Here is a 22,633-nt window from a genome sequence, read left to right as displayed (position 1 = left end):
AACATTATTCAGTGCCTTAGCAGGAAGGTCGTTGAAGGCTTTTTCAACAGCAGTAACAAGTTCATCTACTGTGGATGTTGCCTCTTGATATTGGAGAGACTGTATGGCATGGAAGAAGCCGAGATCTAGGATATTCATATCCGGGCTATTTGGAGGCTGACAGTACAATTGTATGGTTAGATCAGTATTAGAAGTGGCAGCTTTAAACTCAGGATCAGACGGATTAAATGTGCGGTTTTGAAGGAAGAACTTTCTCGATGAGCATCTTTCTGTATTCGTCCTGTGTAACGGATTGGGTAGGTTTCGTAACCAGTGTCCCCCTAGGCCTATTTTTGCTACTGCGTTTTGCTGGTTCTTGGACGATGAATGGAAATACCCCAAGTTTACCATCAAAGTACTGGTTACGCATTGAATCAGGATGGGGATCTGCCACTGCTGCTAGAAACATCACGTTCGTAATGAAGCGTATATTCTGACAGGTTCGATGTGGATAGGATTCTTCAGCAGCAAGGTAAACTCGTCCTTTGTCTGCAGTTATGTAAAACCATTTTTCATCAACATGAATCCGATCAAACATGTCCTGAAACCTTGCTCTGCGTATCGAAATTGCTGGATCCAACATTGACAAACAAAATTGCAAACGCTTCTGTTCTCCTGTGAAGTTCAGTGTTGGTTTTAATCTTGATGAATGTCGAACAGCTTTTTCTTGGATTCTGCGATGCACTGTTGATTTTGCCACACCCAAAGCGACAGCTACAGATCTGATAGTCTTTCTTTGACGCAATGGAATGTTTTTAAGTCTATCCTGATCTATGCATTTCTTCTTTCCACCGACTCTCCGTTTCATTCTAGCGGAGACATCAGCCACAATGTTGTCATTCATTATGGAGTTCTCACCTTGTTTCCATATGCGCTGTATGGACCGTCTATGAACGGCAAATTTCACAGCACTTTCCTTTATTACTCCTCTTTGCACGAAGTAAATGCTCATAAATGGCCCTCCTCTGATCATCATCAATATTTTTCTCTCTTCCCATTTCTTCAATGGCACTTTATCACTGCAAGTACAATATGTAAACGGTACGTACTTCGTATTGACATCTATTGTACACACAAAGCGTCTGACTCACGTCACTACCACTGCATTCACCGATAGCTTGCGTTGATCTGAACACCTCGGTCCATGCGACCGCCTATCAAGGTCATGCGCGTATGTCCCAGACTGCTAAACTAGTTTATATGCTCTGCAACAGAGCAAACATCACTGTTCTGTGCTTAAATCGCCATTACGTTGCAGTTAACAATAAAAGCTCGACGGAATGCAACTATTATTTTGGGACAGAGGAAGTAATTACTATTGTATTTGATTAAACTTATTGTGTTACACATTTATGAAGGAAATATTTAAATATCACAGGGCAGGTTACGCATGTGGAAAATTTAGTACCCAGTTAAGGGGTTAACTGAGTCGGCACTGGAAAGTATGGCTTTTTTATTTTCAACAAATTAGTGGTAGTGGCAACCAGGTTGGGAAAACAGGCGTCATGCAGAAATTTTCCACGTTTCACCGGCGAGAACGTGTGTTTCTGAAATGAAAAATTTTCTCTCTGCAGTTGGGTTCCTGTTTCTTTCCACATGCAGAATTACCTGATGTTTAAAACCATCCATTTAGGCCTAACTATTGCATTTACCGAGAGTCTCCAGAAATCACTCATTTTCATCGCACAACTTGCTCACGAATATTCTCTTCAATTTTCAACCAATCCAAAGTATTTAAAGATGTGAAAATTGTGGTGTGAAAATTACATGAGTAAATACGGTATTTGAATATTATAAGGTTTGAAATAAAACAACAAATCAGTAAAATTCAGTAGATATATTATGCAGCAATCTTGTAATGTTGTTTACTTTCCAATCGCCCTTCCAATACAGTTGGACAACGTAAAGTCAAACAAAATTTAGTACACACCACATAGTCATCATGTTAGCACAATTTAAAAAGACAGTTCAGAATCACATTCACATATCTAATATGGCTTCATGAATATTTAGAAGGCATCCTTAATGTTCTGAAATTGTCGGACAGCAAGGTCAACTGGGAGCTCAAACTTGTGCACAGTGAGCTGGTCCAAACATTGGAGGGTGTCTTCAAAACCTGCAAGGAAAAAAAGGGAAAAACTGTAGAATATTACTTTTTAAAAAATGATTAAAAGAAAAAAAATGCATAAGGGTACTTAAATAAACATAGAACATCAAATGGCGCTCACAGCTGTGAGCTTGCATTCGGGAGATAGTGGGTTTGAACCCCACTGTTGGCAGCCCTAAAGATGGTTTTCTGTGGTTTCCATTTTAACATCACGCAAATGCTGGGGCTGTACCTTAATCAATGCCACAGCTACCTCCTTCCCATTCCTATCGCATCATCGCCATAAGACCTATCTGCGTCACTGTGACGTGAGAGGGGAAACTCCTCTTTTTTTTTTTTTTTGCTAGTTGTTTTACGTCGCACCGACACAGATAGGTCTTACGGCGACGATGGGACAGGAAAGGGCTAGGAGTGGGAAGGAAGCGGCCGTGGCCTTAATTAAGGTACAGCCCCAGCATTTGCCTGGTGTGAAAATGGGAAACCACGGAAAACCATTTTCAGGGCTGCCGACAGTGGGGTTCGAACCTACTATCTCCCGAATACTGGATACTGGCCGCACTTAAGTGACTGCAGCTATCGAGCTCGGTAGGAAACTCCTCTTGGACTTCAGCTGTTGATGGGCGGGTTTATAATGAGTGCATATCTGAGGGAATTGCTCTGAATCTCTCGTTCCTGGGGGCTATTTTTCTTATTCCAATATCACGTGGACTTGCTAGACAGCAAGCTTTATCAAGCTGTGTTGGTCTCGGTCAGTGATAAGTCGGCACGTTCCATCTAGCTTGTGAAAAACTTTGGGTACACAGTGTTATCTTGAAGACAGGTCATTTCTGAGCATCGTGGGACAGGTGTTACCTGTTAGTTACCTTATGACAAAGTTGGTAGTACAGTTAACAGGCAGAAAGATAAACAATGACAAACTTGAGGCCAAATGGGCCAAACAATATTTTCACAGAATAGCAGAGATTGCACAGTGTACACATCAAAGATTTGCATGCAGGAGCAGTAAAGGTAGCCATGGACAGTACACGTTAAAAAATGTAATTAGAGTAAATAGTTGAACAAGGTTCAACAAAACATTGCCGAATTTTGTATTATAATAGGAAAGGACACACTAAAGAGTGGACTGAGGGAGTTGGCCATGTGGTTAGGGTCGCATAGCTGTGAGCTTGCATTCGGGAGATAGTGGGTTTGAACCCCACTGTTGGCAGCCCTAAAGATGGTTTTCTGTGGTTTCCATTTTAACATCACACAAATGCTGGGGCTGTACCTTAATGCCACGGCTACCTCCTTCCCATTCCTATCCCATCATCGCCATAAGACCTATCTGCGTCACTGTGACGTAAAGCAACTTTGGAAAAAAAAACACACTAAAGAGCAGGAAGATGAATACCGTGACAGCTGGACTTAATACACACTGTATATTATCAAAACATTCTTAAATAACAAGCTATATAAGAAAAATATACTCATATTAATTGAAGACCGTTTAACTTTTCAACACTGAAACAAGCATAAACATGATCTGAGAAATTTACATATACACACAATATTAATGACTCTAGAAAAATATCAGGTACTAAGTGATTCAAGCCAGAATAGCAGAGGAAAAGAAAAAGAAAAAGAAAAAGAAAAAAGTAAGATGATTATTTCACCAAAGAGAAAACCTTAATACAGACATAACCTACCAAAGATTTAATAACCTAGTTCATTCCTGATCATTATATCATAATGATCAGGAATGTTGAACTGTTGGACTTTTGTATCAGAAATAACCTGATAATAAAGAACACATGGTTTATGAAGAGGAATAGCCGTAAGATAAGCCAATACAGTTGGGATGGACAGTATGGAACACTCATCGATTTTATAATAACAGATCAAGAATGGGGAAGATACGTCATAAATACGAAGATAATCCCCAGTGAAAGTATGGAAGGTGATCATAGATTAACTGTGGAATTTAAACAAGTAAAAATCCCTAAAATTGTACTGAAGAAGAAACCAAAGATCAGGACTTGGGAATTGGAGGAGGAGGATAAAAGAATGGCATTCCAAGATTGGATAAAAAGGAAGTTTCCTAACATGGAAATATGAAGTGGAGAAGAAGTGTGGGACAATTTAAGACAGACATTTGTGGAAGCAGCAATTGAGGTATGCAGGAAAACAAAAACAAAGGTTAAGGGAAAGGAGACACAGTGGTGGATAGACAAAATAAGAAAAGGAATAAAAGAAAGAAACAAGGTGAAGATAGAAATGGATAAGGAAAAGCAAAAAATGTATCAGAGGAATGCGAATAAGACAGAAAGGTTACATGTGGAATGCAAAAGATTGAAACTACAAGTAAAGAGGAGTATCAAGGAAGAAAAGGAGAAATGTTGCGGAGAGTTTACCAACAAAATTGAGCAAGATAGTCGACGAAATCAGAAACTATTATACAGAGAAATAAAATCGAAAAGATTAAATCAAGAAAAAATCAAGGCATTACAGAGAGAAGATGGATTGATAGTACATGACGAAAAGGGTCTTCAGAAGGTGATGGCAAAGTATTTTGGAAAACTTTATAACGAGAATTACTGCTCAGAGGAAGAAGGAGATAAGAAAATGGAAATAACAGATGGAGAAAAAGAAGAGAATTTGATAACTTGGTTGGGAAAGGGCGGTGAAAGCAATGACCAAAGGTAAAGCAAGTGGAAATGACGAATATATATAATATAACCCTATTATCACATGGGCTAAAAATAATGGAGAAAGTCATAGACAAAAGACTGAGGGATATAATTAGAAACACAGCTAGAGGAAGAACAGTATGGCTTTAGACTGAACAGATCAACAATAGACTTGATATTTACAGTGCGAACGATAATGGAAAATCATCTGGAAAGGAATGAGAAAATCATCTTCGTATTTTTGGGAATGCCTACTGAAAAGGAATGTACCAAAATCATTAATTAACAAGATAAAAATGTATCATGAGAGTAAAAGCAGTGTACAAGTGGAGAGTGCTGACTCTGAAACATTTTATAAAAAAAATTTCTCAAGCAAGGAAGTGCGCTGTCGCCATTATTATTTATTATATTGATGGATGAAATCATAAAACGTGTAAAACAGAGTATCAGTAGTGATGAAGTGAATGCGGTGATTTGGGGAATGGGAGAAAAGGAAGTACAAAGGAGACTGGACATCTGGAATGAAAATATGAAGGAGTTTGGAATGGTAATTAGTAAAAAGAAAACTGTAGTCATGCACTGTGGAAAAGAGAAAAAGTGAAGCCAAGTGAACATAGACGGAGAATGGTTAGAGAATGTAGAACAATTTACATATCTGGGTAGCATTATTAATGGAAGTACTGAAATCAACCCTGAAATAAATTAATAAACTAAGGACCGGTTCTACCATCTACGGGTAAAAGGATATTTCCGTTTGACCACTCCGAGGTAATGCTATTGGCAGCATAAATCGTACTTATCTGGCGCGTAATTTATTGGCCACTTCGAGGACCTGATAAGACTTTACCTGCTGGGCAAGTTTTGAGAGCTGAACATTATTAGCTGTATTTCTGGTGACATACAGCTTAAATTAGCTTATTATATTGATAAAGCATGATACCGTAACAGTGATCGATATTCGATACTCTTTTGCAGGATTTTGAACATTAATGCTTCCCTCGAGTTGCAACGGTCACACCAGCCTCTCGCATCGACAGCGCTGGGGACACATTTTATATGTCAAGCTTTCGCAAAGAAACTGTACAAGGATATAAAATCAAAACCTATTTGGAAATCAGACACCAAGTATAATAAGTTTGTATATGTATCTCTATTATCACCAGCGTTCTCATAGCGTAATGGCTAACGCGCTCGCTTCGTAATGTGAGGTATGCGGGTTTGAGTCTTCATGATGCCAAATATTTTTTATTTTCATTATTGGTGTTGTATTCATTCATCTGTATGTCTCTTTTCATACGTTCTATTGTTAATATATTTCATTGAAATGTTGAAATGTTTACTAGGAAAATGATTTATATGTGCGGTACTTATAGAAAGGGATATTATGATTAATTCCAATCATCATTATAGTAGTAAAGCATATAGCATATAGGACTGTCGCCCAGGTACCAGATTCACTATCAGTTGTTTACCTAGTATTCTCGTAAATGGTTTCGAAGAAATTGGAAACTATTCCATTCCTAAATTCCTCTTCCTATGAATGGATATTTACCCCAATTAGTTCTTTACATTTACAGTATCTTCCAACTTTATCTTCATAAAGTTAAACATTAGAATGTAACGCATTATCAATAAATGGAAGCATGTGGAACTAAACGAGGTCACAGAGCTAGTTACAAATAGAGGATCATGGAGATAATGAATTTCCAGAAGCCTGCACATAGAATGCTCAAAGGTATTAAGTCCATAAGGAAGATATGTGTGTGTGTGTGTGTATATACGTATATAGAACCGCATAAAATAAAGTTAAGAAGAACGGCAAGGAACGAAAATAAATTTTTAAATGTAAATTTTTAAATGTAAATTAGAAAGACGAAGTGAACCTGGGTACCTTCTATTACGGAGCGAGCGACTTGACAAATCTACTACAAGAATACTTTCCAAAACACTGCCTTACATGACAGGTTATAACTGGCATAAGAAAATGTAATCTCGAGATTTTAATCCCAATTAGGTATTGATTTTGAAGCTCTTAGATTGACCTCACGAAAGCTTGACATAAATTGTTGTCCATAACTCTTAAGACTCCCCTTATTAGGCTTGTTGGTGATAATCAGCAGATGCAAGCACAGGAAAACAAGAAATCAAAATGAGCTTCATACATCTAACGATAGATAGCACCCCACTCGAAAGCAAGAAGTCACTGAAAATCAGTCTAGCTAACCCCGTATATCTGTGTCTAGCTCCGGGTAGCTACCTAGCGCTTGCGCGGAGGTAGTTGCAAGCAAGCCAAAGTACCAGCTGATTTACAACCCTAGGTAGTTTACCTCCCGCGTAGCTGCCAGCCAGTTTACCAGCAGATGGTCAAACTGGCCCTAAGTAAAGGTACAACATTCTATCAAGTCAGAGCTTTTATGGGATGACAAAGTACCCAAAAGAATGAAATTAACAACATTATATAAACAGTATTTCATACCAATTGTAACATACAGACTAGAAAAGCTGGTAACTAATAAGAGACAAGATAGTAAGATCCAAGCAGTAGAAATTAAATTTTTAAGAAGATCGGTTAAAAAGAAGAGATAGAATTCAAAATACACTGACTGACAGAGCAAATGCAACACTAAGAAGGAGTGGTTCGAAAGGGATGAAAGTTGGGGGAAAAAACAGAGACGGCACGGACGAATAATTGATGTTTATTTCAAACCGATATGCAGGTTACACAATGCGCATGGCATTGACTCAGTAGGATGTAGGACCACCGCGAGCGGCGATGCACGCAGAAACACGTCGAGGTACAGAGTCAATAAGAGTGCGGATGGTGTCCTGGGGGATGGTTCTCCATTCTCTGTCAACCATTTGCCACAGTTGGTCGTCCGTACGAGGCTGGGGCAGAGTTTGCAAACGGCGTCCAATGAGATCCCACACGTGTTCGATTGGTGAGAGATCCGGAGAGTACGCTGGCCACGGAAGCATCTGTACACCTCGTAGAGCCTGTTGGGAGATGCGAGCAGTGTGTGGGCGGGCATTATCCTGCTGAAACAGAGCATTGGGCAGCCCCTGAAGGTACGGGAGTGCCACCGGCCGCAGCACATGCTGCACGTAGCGGTGGGCATTTAACGTGCTTTGAATACGCACTAGAGGTGACGTGGAATCATACGCAATAGCGCCCCAAACCATGATGCCGCGTTGTCTAGCGGTAGGGCGCTCCACAGTTACTGCCGGATTTGACCTTTCTCCACGCCGACGCCACACTCGTCTGCGGTGACTATTACTGACAGAACAGAAGCGTGACTCATCGGAGAACACGACGTTCCGCCATTCCCTCATCCAAGTCGCTCTAGCCCGGCACCATGCCAGGCGTGCACGTCTATGCTGTGGAGTCAATGGTAGTCTTCTGAGCGGACGCCGGGAGTGCAGGCCTTCTTCAGCCAATCGACGGGAAATTGTTCTGGTCGATATTGGAACAGCCAGGGTGTCTTGCACATGCTGAAGAATGGCGGTTGACGTGGCGTGCGGGGCTGCCACCGCTTGGCGGCGGATGCGCCGATCCTCGCCTGCTGACGTCACTCGGGCTGCGCCTGGACCCCTCGCACGTGCCACATGTCCCTGCGCCAACCATCTTCGCCACAGGCGCTGCACCGTGGACACATCCCTATGGGTATCGGCTGCGATTTGACGAAGCGACCAACCTGCCCTTCTTAGCCCGATCACCATACCCCTCGTAAAGTCGTCTGTCTGCTGGAAATGCCTCCGTTGACGGCGGCCTGGCATTCATAGCTATACACGTGTCCTGTGGCACACGACAACACGTTCTACAATGACTGTCGGCTGAGAAATCACGGTACGAAGTGGGCCATTCGCCAACGCCGTATCCCATTTATCGTTCGCTATGTGCGCAGCACAGCGGCGCATTTCACATCATGAGCATACCTCAGTGATGTCAGTCTACCCTGCAATTGGCATAAAGTTCTGACCACTCCTTATTGGTGTTGCATTTGCTCTGTCAGTCAGTGTATTAAAATCAAAGAAGAGCTAAATATAGAACCGTTATTACAGTACATACAGAAAGAAAGAAAGAAAGATTGAAATGGTTTGGACATTTAAAAAGAATGGGATAGGAACAGGTAGCAAGAAGGGAATTGGAAAGAGAAGGGAAAGAGACCAGTTGGAAGACCGAGAAGAATGTGGATGGATCAGATTTGGAAGGACATTAGAGAACCTGGATTGGATGTGGCAGAAATAATGAAGCAGGAAAAGTGGAAGGACAGAAAGGAGTGGAGGAGGCTTATAACCACACCCAGGCGACTGGAGTGGGACGATGATGATGATGATGATGATCTTGAACACACACAAATTATCCGAAAAATAAAAGTTTTAGACACGTGGACGTCGTTTACACCATAATAGATAGCAGGCTTAACGACAGCGGCAAAATTCTATAAGTCATAAATATGTTAGACCCTAATATTAAATTTACCTTAGAGAAAAGGAAAGTTCCCTAAATATCCTAGACATAACCATAAAGCAAGAAAGGAGTTGTTTCTCCTTCAAGATTTACAGGAAACCCAAATTTGAGTTAAATACTATCAAAAAGAAGTCCCTGCACCCAGAGGTTTAAAAAAGGTTGGCCTACCTCAGTTCAGGGCGTTCAAAATCCCTCTTTCAAAACCCGAGCGAGAAAAAGAACTCTCATTCATCCGCAATCAAGCTACATACAATGGTATCAACTTGAATGACATACATAAAATAATTAATAAATTCACAAATAAACAAACAAACTTAGTTGCACATCCTAAAAAAGGTTGAGAAATATGTAATGTTTACTTACATGCACCCCAACATTCATGGAGTGACAAATCTTTTCAGCAAACATAACTACAAAATAGCATTTTCAACTAATAACAACACAAAGCACAGAATTTTCAATCATGACTCAGTGAACCTTACCAAGGAAGGAAAATTTTTCGATTCGTGGATTTACAGGCTGACATGCTCACAATGCAAATACTCCTATGTTGGACAATATGGACACAATTTTACGATCAGATACCAGGAGCATGTCAACACTGAGAGACACAATAAATTCTCAGCAATGGGACCCCCCCCCCCACATGGCCACAACAGGCCACGTTTTGGCTAACAATGAACAAGATCTCGCAATCATAAAAAGAATGAACAATCATGAAAACATTCACATTTATTTGGACAAACATGCCAGACAAAAATTAAAATGAAATCCTAGAACACAAAAATCCTCTGTATGATATAATTTACTTAAAGATATTAGGAAGGAAATATGAACTCGTAACTAGTGACATAAACAAGCCAGAGTGCTTTAATTCTCAGACAGAATCTTCCTCCCCGCAAGAAACAGCGAACAACAAAGGAGCTGAGGGCACATCTTATTCCCCAACTTCCCTGCCGTGCAGCAATAACAATGTGTGTGTGTGTGTGTGTGTGTGTGTGTGTGTGAGAGAGAGAGAGAGAGAGAGAGACAGAGAGACAGAGAGAGGCTGAGACACCAGCTGGGAGACTAGTCCCTAGAAATGTAAAGGAAAAATAACACTCTGGATGTTGAGGAGTAAGTTCTCACGGCAATCAAAATAATAACTTTCTCACAACAGTTTTCCATCACACACAATTATATATCTCCCATTTCTTCCCAATTACAGATCGGGTTGCAAACCACCAGCCGACCTATAAATCAGTCTAATGCCAAACCACCCTTAAGATTCTCCTACGGAATGCTAACTCCAATGAGGTTATAAATTTCATCAACACACACAAAATATAAATAGAGAATTTTTAAAAACTTTTTTCAGAATAAGATCCAGTGCTATAAGAAGAAAACAACAACTCATCACATTCCCAGAAAGACTCATGCTACCATAAATATTATTTAACTTTTAAAACTACATTGTATATGATATCAAAATTATTTTTATCTATAAGCCACTTTAACTGTTAAAAAAATTTTTAAACCAAAATTTGATAGTTTCATCCATCCCTCCTTTCCATAACACATTCCTTTAGTCTGAGCTATGTTAATTATTTTTAAGATTTTCAAATGTCTTTTTAGGATTAAGAGGAGATGAATGTGTCCTTACTTCTTGTAAATATTATACCTAAACAAGATGTAGCTGATGATGTCTAGACAAAACATGTACTACAGGTTTTAGCTTGCCTAAGGCAAATATAGTATCAGTTAGGTGAAATCATTGATTTACAGTAGATGTCCGCTATAGCGAGTACGGCATCTAACGAGAACTCCGTTATAGCGACGACTTTTTTCTGTCCCTTCAAAATTCCTATATTAACCTGTGCATCGTCCTTCGGTTACAGCGAGAACCCTATCACTGGCGCATCCGTTATTACGAGCAATTAAGCGCGCGCGATTTTTTCCGTTACCGATATTTATGCACCCCAGCGATGATATTGCATGCGATCGATTGCCTTCGGCATCGTTTTCTTGCTATGTGCACTAGCGATTTCTCTCGTCGACATTCGAAGGCGATGTCGGAGTCATTAGTAATATCCGTCGACAGCTGTTCCGTAAAGAAAATTCAAAATGAAAGAGAAGATATTTTCGTAATAAATGCGTAAACAACGTGTCCGATAACGGTTGTTAACTCGTTAAAAATTAAGGCTGACTAAACGACCGCTTAATTTTGAGTCTAAATACTGCAATTAAGTAAGAATGGGATACACCTCGAGATATGGCAGAGTGCTTAATTGATTTCATACGTTAGTTTGTATTTTGTCGCGTCTGGTTAAATTACGGAAAGGCTATTATGAAAATTTATAGCGAGAAAGGTATAATTTCTCTACCGGCGCTTGAAGTGTGTTTTCATCATACGTATAGTACGGTTAAGTTAGGATACGTGACGCTGTTTGAATAAGAAAACTGAAACGTTTGTAACAAAATGCGATCGATTACCTTCGGTACGGTATAGTTTTCTCACTTTGTGCATTTGCGAGCTCTCTCGTTGACATTCAAAGGCGATGTTGGAGTTGATTAGTGAAAAAATGAAATGTCGTATGGCTTTTAGAGCCGGGATATCCCAGGAAGGGTTCGGCTCGCCAGGTGCAGGTGCAGGTCTTTCTATTCGACGCCCGTAGGCGACCTGCGTGTCATGATGAGGATGAAATGATGATGAAGAAAACACATACACCCAGGCCCCGTGCCATTGGAATTAACCAATAAAGGTTAAAATCCACGACCCGGCCGGGAATCGAACCCGGGACCCTCTGAACCGAAGGCCAGTACGCTGACCGTTCAACCAACAAGTCGGACAGTTTATTAGTAATACCCATCGACTGCTGTTCTCTAAAGAAAATTCGAAATGAAAGAGGATAACACGTTTTCGTAATAAATGCGTAAATAACGTGGCCGAATGTCATACACTTCAAGATATGGCAGAGTGCATCACTGATTTCAGAGGATATTTCATATCTTCCCGCGTCTAGTTACGGCTATTTACATGTAAATTTTTCGCGAGGAGGTTATTTCTCTACATGCGTTTCAAATATGTTTTCATGATAGGCTACATATACGGTTAGGTTAGGTGACGCTGTTTGAAGAATAAAGTTGAGGTATTTGCCATAGAAATCTCTGAAGTGATACCGTATTTCTCCGAATCCAAGACTTTTTTTCCTTAGAATCTCATGCGAAAACTCAAGGGTTGTTGCAATCGCGGCCTAACAGTAAGATAATGGATACCACTGGCAACTACCACGGTAACCACGCTGCTTCTTTTCACACGCGCACAGAACTCATTGACGACCGCTTCTTTACTACACATCACTACCGGTTGTACAGTGTACAGTGCCTGTGTGTTTCTCAAATCTGCAGAATGGCATCAAAACATGCGACCCTTCAAATTCTTAGAAAAGCCATGGCTACTCAGTGGCAGAGTCATAACGCGTCTATTGTACTTGACGCTTAGTAAAATTAAGGTTTATAGACAGCAGGAATATTTTCGTGATGGATAGTCGTATTGTAAAGATACCATACGTGGAAAAGGTATTGCCGGCAAATTTTCAACGGGTTCTAGTCGATATTATGATGCCAATTTTAAGTTAGTGTTTATTAAACACTCGGAAATGTAGAATAATTGTGCAGCCGCAAGAAAATACGGCATAGGCCTAACTAAAGCCAACATTTGGCATTAGCGTGAAGACAAAGAGCTAAAAAAATGCGTACCGGTACTGTACAAAAAATGCATTCAGTGGTCCACAACAAGGACGCTTTAAAGAAGTCGATGATGAAATTGTGAGGTAAGTGCACGAAAAACGCAAGGGCGGATGGCCATACCGTGGCGCAATAAACTCGTTCGTTGACTTTCAACGGTCGCGATTAGGCCTATACATCACTAGCTGTTGAATTTGGCCGCACCCGACAAGCGAGACGTGCGTGTAGCGGTAGCCGGTTATATCTGACGCTGCGTAAAAGTAACAGTTTTAGAGACAGCAAGAATAATTTCCTGATGGATCGTTGTATTGTAGAGACGCATGGAATAGGTGTCTGTCTGTTAGGTCATCAGCCCAGAGGCTGGTTGGATCCTCAAATAGCACCACCAAAGGTTATGCGGTTATAAGGAAACCGCAAAAACCAATGGCAGCACCAAAATGAGGCGTACTAGGCAAGACGAGGAGTGAGGTAGTTTGCCATTGCTTTCCTCACTGGGTCAGAAAGTGCTATTGCAGCATGACTGACCCTATGAGCAACACCTTTCATAACACTCAGATGCACTAGTCGTGCTCTGAATGTCATTACTCAGCACCACCCATACCCCAGCAGCTTCCATATTGTCACAGCCATGGATGAGACTGGGACTTCGGTGGAAGCTACACTTTACTCTGGCCTGTGCCAAGAGATGGATACAAAAGTACTGTATCCATCAAGATATGGCAGCAGGCAAAATGGAATAGGTATTGCCGGAAAATTTTTCAACGAGTTCTCTTCAGTATTATGATGCCAATGTTAAGTTAATGGTCCTTAAACCCGCGGAAATAGAGAATAATTGTGCATCCGCAAAAAAATGAAATACAGCGTGATGAAAGTCAATGTTCGGCGTCTAAAAATAGTCTAAAAATGCGTAGGCTTGTACGATTTTACAAACTTCTTTTTGAGCCAGATTAAATTTTTTTGAAGGAAAAAGTGGGGTTCATCTTGGTTTCGGAGAAATACGGAACTATATTTTTTTCAGAATGAAATTAAACATACACTTTCACGTAGTATAGGATTACGAAAAATAACAAACAAGTAAGCCGTAGTGTGGATATCATCTGCGAAAACGCAAGTTTTGAACAAACTGATTGCCGTTTCATACCGATTTTAAAGTGCATGAAGGGTTTTCCGACTTTTATACAAAAATGGGATAAAACGACAATCCGTTATAGCGAGTAAATTTTTCGCTGTTATGAATTCTCGCTATAACAAACTTCTACTGTATTTCTCTCAATTGAAGTTGTTTAATGTTGTTTTTGGTATGACGTTCATAGCAGTTAACTTGAAATTTTTTCTGAGCAGATTTATTTCTATATTTGTAAAGGTTGTGTTTGATCTATTAACATGTTTGCAGCTGCTTGGATACTGGCAACTGTTACTGTGGTACCGTAATACTTTTTTTTTTTTTTTTTTTTGCCTAACAGTTTATTTCTGATGATGATGCTTGTTGTTTAAAGGGGCCTAACATCTAGGTTATCGGCCCCTAATGTTATGAAATGAGATAAAATGTATAGACAATTTTAAAGTCCAAAATTCATCCACATGAAGAAGTCAAAATGTGATTATGAAGAATGAATGGATGAATAAGAATTTAAAATAATCAGCGGATCCAATTCACAATACTGAAAGTTAAAAATAATTCCAAAATACATCCACTGACTAGAATTAAAAAAGACGACGATGAACAGTAATTATGAACTTAAAAGAGTCAGTGGATCTGACCCACAATCCCCACCTTCCTAGAAACTATCTTAAAACAATAGTATTACAGACCAAGGGACTGCTTCCAAAGCATAATCTTGAATCGGTGATGCTTGTTGTCTAAAGGGGTAGAAAATCCAGGTCAACAGCCCCTCATAATGGTACTTATTGCTAGTAAAGTAGAACCATGGTATTTCTCATGTAGCGGTACTAATCGTAAGTAACGTAGACTCGTTGTGTTCCACACATTAGGGTACTACTCAGAAGTAATGTACTTCGCACAGGTAACGCAGACCTGTGGCGTTTCTCACATAATGGCACCACTCATAGGCAACGCAAACCAATGATGTTCCTCACCTAGGTTTACTAATCACAGGGACCCGAACATCCCGTGGTTTTCCTCACATAGTGGATACTAATCACAGGCAACGCAGACCCACGGTGTCGCTCATATAGTGGTACTAATCGCAGGCAACGTAAGCCCGTAGTGTTCCGCATATACTGGTACTAATCACAGGTACTGTAAACCCACAGTGAACTACCCTCTGCTGCTTCTAATCACAAACCTGTTGAGTATCTAACATAGCAGTACTACTCGCAAATAAAGACAATCCATGGTGTTTCCCGCGTGATGGCACTAATCACAAGTAGTTTCATGGTTCTGATTCACTCATCCCTTCGTCGCCCCTTTTAGTCGCCTCTTAGACAGGCAGGGGATACCATGGGTGTATTCTTCGTCTACATCCCCAACCCACGGTGGGTGTGTGTGTATTTGGTTCACGAGAGCTATTTTATTTCGCTCAAGTCCACCGGCAAGCCGGTTAGGACTCCCCTATCCGCCACGTGGGAGTATCACCTCTCCCTCTGCTACGCCAGCGTAGTAGGTTCGTGCAGAGTTTATTTCTGGATCCTTATGCACTTTAATTAATACAATAATAATATAATAATATTTCCGTGCCTAAGAGCCATGATGCACACTACTCGTGTGCTTTCCACCTCCTGTGCCGTTTGAAGCAGCATATGCGTTATGACAGGTAATGAAGTGGAATGAGGGAAAGAATGTATTGTTCAATTATAGATATTCAATAACTTTTATAAAAGGGATAAATAAGTTTTTGATTGAATGAGCTAGCGGTGTAGTCAGGGTTGCGCAGCTGTTAGCTTGCACTCAGGAGATAGTTGGTTCGAACCCAACTGTCGGCGGCCCTGAAGATGGTTTTCTATAGTTTCCCACTTTCACACCAGGCAAATGCTGGGGCTGTACCATAAGTAAGGCCACGGCTGCTTCCTTCCCTCTCCTAGCCCTTTCCTGTCCTATCGTTGCCATAAGACCTATCAGTATCAGTACGATGTAAAGCAACTTGTAAACAAAAAAATACGTTTTTTGAGCATTTCTCACAAAAATGCTGTGTAGTAGAATCCTTATATTACTGCTGTGTGAACATTTGCTGTATAGTGTATCTAGTAGCTTGTAATAGTGCACTGTAACAAACACCAGCAGATATGGCACTGTTTGGAGTGTCAATTACTTCTGTCTTTTGTGAAATTGCACAAAGCATTGCTCAAGGCAATATGATTATCTTTAAAAGCTTGCTGGAATTTGTATCCAATAAAAATTTTAGCACTGTGAACACATTTGAAGTTTGTTTAATGTTTATTTTTTTTTACTATAAAATGAAAATCCACAGCCTATTTCAACCAGGTCAGGAATGAAATGAATGAAACCCCATCTAGCGGCAAGTATAGGAACTGTGTCATTAATGAATGACAGATGAAAATATGAAAGATAGCGGGGAAAACCGGAGGGAAATGCTGTGTAGTAGAATCCTTCAATTATTGTTGTGTGAACAATCGCTGTATATAAAGTATTTGTGCGATGTGTGGTCTCCCACTGCAATGAGGATCTTGAATCTTGACATGCCTATTGTTGCCTGGTAATCTCTGTACCCAGTGACTTGCTGTACTGTGATTGACAGCATCATTTCCAAACAATTGTTAAGGTTTCCCATGGTCTCATTTTCTGAACACAGGAACTCTATAACAGCATGTTGCTTTGGATCGACCAACAGAGTGGCTATCTTGAACAAGTGCTACAATTGCATCACACATGGAAACTGGTTGAACTGAATTCGAAACAAGCAAGGGTGCTTCCATCAACTTTATAAATAGAAAGTTGCAGAAAAAGACTAGCTTTGTAAAAGAAAAACGCAAGAGGTGCTTTAGTTCTGGAGCGACTCTTGTAAAATAAATAATTTTCCTGTTAATTTTATGAGGATTCTTCTTCTTCCAACTCCAAAATTACCAGTATTCTGTTCCCAAGGTGGAACAATAACAACAACCACCACCACCACCACCACCACCACAGTTCTGAAAATATAACTTCGAGTAGCTTAGATTGAATTAAATCACAGGGGCAAAGAGCATAATACAGAATACAAGTCTTCAAACTCAATTGCTACTTATATAATTTCTACATTATCATAAAAATAATGAAAGAATACAAGAAAACTATCATAATATGTTAAAATATTGTTTGATTCTCTTACCTGTTCTTGAGAGGTAACTCCAAGACTGGTAATACAGTTGAACTAGCTTCTGACATCGAAAAATGAGTCTCAGCCACACAACCAATTTCTGGGCACTGTGAACAGTTCATTACCTCAAGTCATTCTCCAGCATTAGAAAAAATCTTTGATTAACAGAACATTGGGAGAAGTTGAGAGGGATAATTCTTTACTCAATCCATTACATGGAGGGGATAGATTTACTAAGGAAATACACAAGGAACATACTACAGAACAATTCTTGCAATGAACAAGACCATTAAAGACATTATTTTAATGCTTCGGATACCTAAACATAGGGGTACATATTACTCCAATTCAGCACAGTGAAACACTCATTTGACCACTGAGGAAGAACCTGCGAGGAAGGAAATTCGCACAGTGAAGCTGTGATGTCCTTGACTTGACAGAGATTTTTTCTTTTCTTTACTGGGACAGATAGCTCAGATAAACATGGAGACTGTGTGAAAAAGTAATCTGTACCAGGTTATGCTATGAATTGTCCATACGTGAACACAGTCCACCTCATATGTGTATATATATTCATCCCTCTGGCCTTTTCCCAATTTCTTGAGGTTGCAACTTGATGAGGATTTCATCCAGTTCTACGACCGGATGACTTTCCTAACGCCCAACCTATGGGGGGGATGTATTCACTCCTGCACGTTTCTGTGGTGGTTGGTGGTTTGACGTGTAGTATGTAAATGCAAAAAGTGTGTTATGTCGAACACGAACACTTAAGTCCCTGAGGCAGAGGAATTAACAAAATGCAATAAATTTTTTGGCTCCATCTGGAATTGTACCCGGGGCCCTCTGAATCGAAGGCCAGTACAGTGACAATTCAGCCAAGGAGCTGGATACACCCATATATATATCTCGGGTGATACAATTATGGCTATTTCTGTTTTAACCTGCTAAAAATTAAATTCCCTTAGTCATATCTAATGCAATGTCTTAGAGCAATTTTATGCATACATGCTTCCTCGTTCAGAGGGAAAAAAAAAAAAAAAAAAAAAAAAAAAAAAAAAAAAAAAAAAAAAAAAAAGCACAAGAGACTGTAACTAAGGCCCACTTCAGAAACACTGTACCCTTTTATGCAGAGTGGGGTCCACTTCTGTAATCATTTTTCAGAAATATTACTGTACTGAACGAACTATATCCACCCCTATAGCTCTTACAGAAGAATTGAGTATCGAAGTGGCACAAGATGCCATTTACTTCTAACAGAAAAGGGCAGTCGTGGCATCATAGAAGACTCAATAGGTTGCAACCAATTATGGACATGTCAATTCACCACCACTATGGCAAGTAAGTGGTAGACAACAGATGTGATAGCCTACAGAATGTAACCGTTACTGCTGAAGAGTTCAAGAAAGAAAACTGGGCCGTAGGCTTTAACACACAAGCAAAATTTCGAAGTGAGAACTTCGGCCTTGTAATGAATACAGAATTATAATGCCCGAATCTGTGGCTGAGGACAAAGGCATTGTGTATGCCACTGTCAGCATTATGCTAAATTTATTCATCTAAGTAATAGGTAGGCCTACAAACTCTTCTCATTGTGAATGGTTACAATTATCTGGGATTAAGAGGAGTATGATTCAACTAAATGTGATCTATGCAGCAAAATGAATCTGTCTACAAATTCCAGTCATAATTCTCTTAGACAAACCTTAGGTATTCAGGTAATGAGTATGTTAATATGAGAAGCAGGATATAACGCACGAGAAGCAAAATACCCATACCAAGAATGATTTCCTGGATGAAGACAACCGACTGCAAATTCCAGCATCCTTGGTGTGATTCATAGTACAACAGAAATACGGGAGAGAATAGTTTACTTGAACACATCCAGTGCTTGACAACCATATGCACATATGTAACCGTATATCTTGTGTTTTGGCAGTAGAATTGCACGGTCAGGCCATTCCAACTCAGATTTTGAGGGCTAGGGAGCCCTGATGCTGCCCCATATCTGCCCAGGGCTGACCTCCCGACTACTCACAGTCGCTGCGGCTGAGGTGATGCAAGAATGCACACGCCAGATTGTTGACCTTGCCCTTCTAGCCAACATTACAAACCACTTGAGTGATATAAAGGTTTTGTGTTGATTGGTACTAGAATATGTACTCTCTTCTTTTCTTTTTTTACGAGATAGAACTTTCTTTGTCCGAAAAACAATAACAGGAGAAAGATTTTGAAGAATTTCCATTTTTAAAACCATGCAAATGAGCAAGTTGGCTACGTAGTTCGGGTCATGCAGCTGTCAGTTTGGATTCAGGAGATGGTGAGTTTGAATCCCACTGTCAGCAACTCTGAAGATGGTTTTCTATTTTTAAACTAGGCAAATGTTGGGGCTGTATCTTAATTAACACCACGATCACTTCCTTCCCATTCTTAGCCCTGTCCTAACCCATCAGCGCCATAACACCTTTCTGAGTCAGAACAAAATAAAAACAAAATTGTGACTTGTCCGATTGTAACACTGATAATTAGGGAGCAGATTTTTTTGTACTTACATATTTTTGTGTTACGTTTCAACACAATTTTACAAAGTTTATTATTAATAATAATAATAATGTTATTTGTTTTACGTCCCACTAACTACTTTTAAGGTCTTCGGAGACGCCGAGGTGCCGGAATTTAGTCCCGCAGGAGTTCTTTAACGTGCCAGTAAATCTACCGACACGGGGCTGTCGTATTTGAGCACCTTCAAATACCACCGGACTGAGCCAGGATCGAACCTGCTAAGTTGGGGTTAGAAGGCCAGCGCCTTAACCGTCTGAGCCACTCAGCCCGGCAAGTTTATTATTCCTACTGTGCATCCCCAAATGTGAAAACCTAATTTGATTTCTCATCACATCACATATTTTCACATTTAAAAAATGAAATACATATTTTAAGAAAATCCATAATAAGCACATACATCAGCAATACTTGTAACTCAAGAAAATTTAAATTGCTCCATATTATAAGATGATGCTCTTATTCACATTTTTACAAGTAGGGTATTGTTTTTAACAGTGTATCTAATGTCATATTTCTGAATGTTATGGACTTCACTCTGGAAGTTTGTGAACTTGCTGGTACAGTGACAAGGAATACTGTAGATTAAACTGTGCAATGAAAAGATATTCCCCCAACATACGGTAGTGGGAATGTGTCATTTGTAAGTGTATGGACAAATAAAAGTGTACAAAGTTTGAAGATAATCCGTGATCCGAACGCCTTGGCCTCCCCCATGGGTGCCCGCAAGGGGGGCGCGCTTCCCCCCTGTAATTCTAAAAAGGTTGATGTTCAATTGTTTAATATCACACCAGATTATTTCATAAAATGAACTTACTGACAGTCATCTAGCATCTGTTATAACCGGAAATTTCTGTAAACAATTTATGTTGCTGACGTTATATTGGTTTTTTTTTTTGCTAGTTGCTTTACGTCGCACCGACACAGATAGGTCTTATGGCGACGATGGGACAGGGAAGGGCTAGGAGTGGGAAGGAAGCGGCCGTGGCCTTAATTAAGGTACAGCCCCAGCATTTGCCTGGTGTGAAAATGGGAAACCACGGAAAACCATTTTCAGGGCTGCCGACAGTGGGGTTCGAACCTACTATCTCCCGAATACTGGATACTGGCCGCACTTCAGCGACTGCAGCTATCGAGCTCGGTATTGGTTTTTATAGTCAAGAAAATTGTTAATGTGCCCCCCACGGAAAAGATCCTGCGGGCACCCATGGTCTGCCTTTATTAAACATGTGTCGTGCGCTACACTGCGCTCTGGTCCTCCGCGAATACTTGCAGTTTTAAGCGGAGGGGATCGGTGGTGCGCTCTACCGCTACAACCGGATTAATCATCGGTCTTACTCGCTCCGCTTTCAGCTCTAGTGTTAAGCACTGGAAATACTGAATTTATTTATGATGATAATGGATTTAGAATGTTAAATTTTTGCTAATTGCTTTACATCGCACCGACACAGATAGGTCTTATGGCTACGATGGGACAGGAAAGGGCTGGGAGTAGGAAGGAAGCGGCCGTGGCCTTAATTAAGGTACAGCCCCAGCATTTGCCTGGTGTGAAAATGGGAAACTACGGGAAACCATCTTCAGGGCTGCTGACAGTGGGGTCCGAACCTACTATCTCCCGAATACTGGATACTTGCCGCACTTAAGCGACTGCAGCTATCGAGCTCGGTGAATGTTAAATTAGTAGTGCATCTTGTAATATTTCCTTTCCATGGAATTGCTTGTTGTACTCTTGTTGTTGTTGGGTAATTATGCTAACTTTACATATAACGCAAACAGAGTAGGAATTATTTCCTTCGTCACCAAAATATCGGTAAACACAAGCAGTGGTCATAATATGACAGTGAATGTGGGGTCTGATAACAGTGTACACCTACCTGTCGAAAGAATTGGAGCAAACTCAAGCATTTTAGATTACACATTCCACTCATGCGTAATGGTGGTTGCATATGCAGCAGGGCGCATTTTGCCTCGTCTCGAGTTCGAATAATGCACGCCTCTAGTATCCAGGTAGGTGTACCTACAGTAGCTGTCAGTTTCTGTACTTATCCTATTCATTCGTGTACTTACCAATGCATACATTGCCAGAATGCGTATCCTATATAATTATGTTATACTGCGTCAAAATAGACCTCGCTAGAAATGAGAGAAATGACAGCCCTAGTCGTTTGTTGACACGTATTTATGGAATGGAGAAGGTGCGTGGTTTGCTATTCGCATACTCGGCGAAAACAACGCTCTCGAGATCTCGCAAAATTTATCGTGAGAAATAGTGTCTGCGCTAGTCTCGGGAAATCTCAAGATCTCGCCTCAGACTGCCCATCACTAGTCGACAGGGTAGCTTCTTGTGATGAAGACCGGGCCGGAGGTGTTCTGTGACGATTCCTCTTTATTGATATTATGCGTTTGTAAGTGCCGGATCATTCCAGAAGTATTTCTGCCGACGTATTTTACTTCTTTTGAAGAGGCAACACAGCGGGCTGTGCTATGTGACATCTCTTCAAAATAACCGACATTCACGACTTACGTTGCGTTTCGGACATCGTCTTCAAGTTGTTGCGTACACCTAGTGCAATTTCACATTGCACCGTCATATATCGAAGTACCTAATTATGCTGGGAATACTCTATAACACTGTAAGGAATTACATCCTTCGTCACCAAAATATTGGTAAACACAAGCAGTGGTCATATGTTATTGAATGTGGGGTCTGATATTGATGTACACCTATCTGGCGAAGGAACAAACTGAAGAACTTTAGATTACACATTCCACTCCTGCGTAATGGTGGTTGCATATG

General features: G+C 40.4%; 1 protein-coding gene across 1 annotated transcript in view; it reads right to left on the bottom strand.

Moving 5' to 3' along the window:
- Positions 1-1,868: 1,868 nt before the first annotated feature.
- The window catches only part of LOC136863019 (RUN domain-containing protein 1), a 164,597-nt gene continuing 143,832 nt past the window's right edge, over positions 1,869-22,633 (bottom strand). Inside the window, exons 12-13 of the mRNA XM_067139325.2 lie at positions 17,293-17,387; positions 1,869-2,155 (exon numbers count right to left, since the gene is read on the bottom strand). Of these exons, the coding sequence (XP_066995426.1) occupies positions 2,049-2,155; positions 17,293-17,387 (202 nt within the window). The 3' untranslated portion in view covers positions 1,869-2,048. The remainder of the gene's footprint in view (positions 2,156-17,292; positions 17,388-22,633) is intronic.

The sequence above is a fragment of the Anabrus simplex genome, chromosome 2, assembly GCF_040414725.1.
Source record: "Anabrus simplex isolate iqAnaSimp1 chromosome 2, ASM4041472v1, whole genome shotgun sequence".
NCBI lineage: Eukaryota > Metazoa > Arthropoda > Insecta > Orthoptera > Tettigoniidae > Anabrus > Anabrus simplex.
Note: the sequence above shows the minus strand (reverse complement) of the source record. Positions and strands in the feature narration are given on the sequence as shown.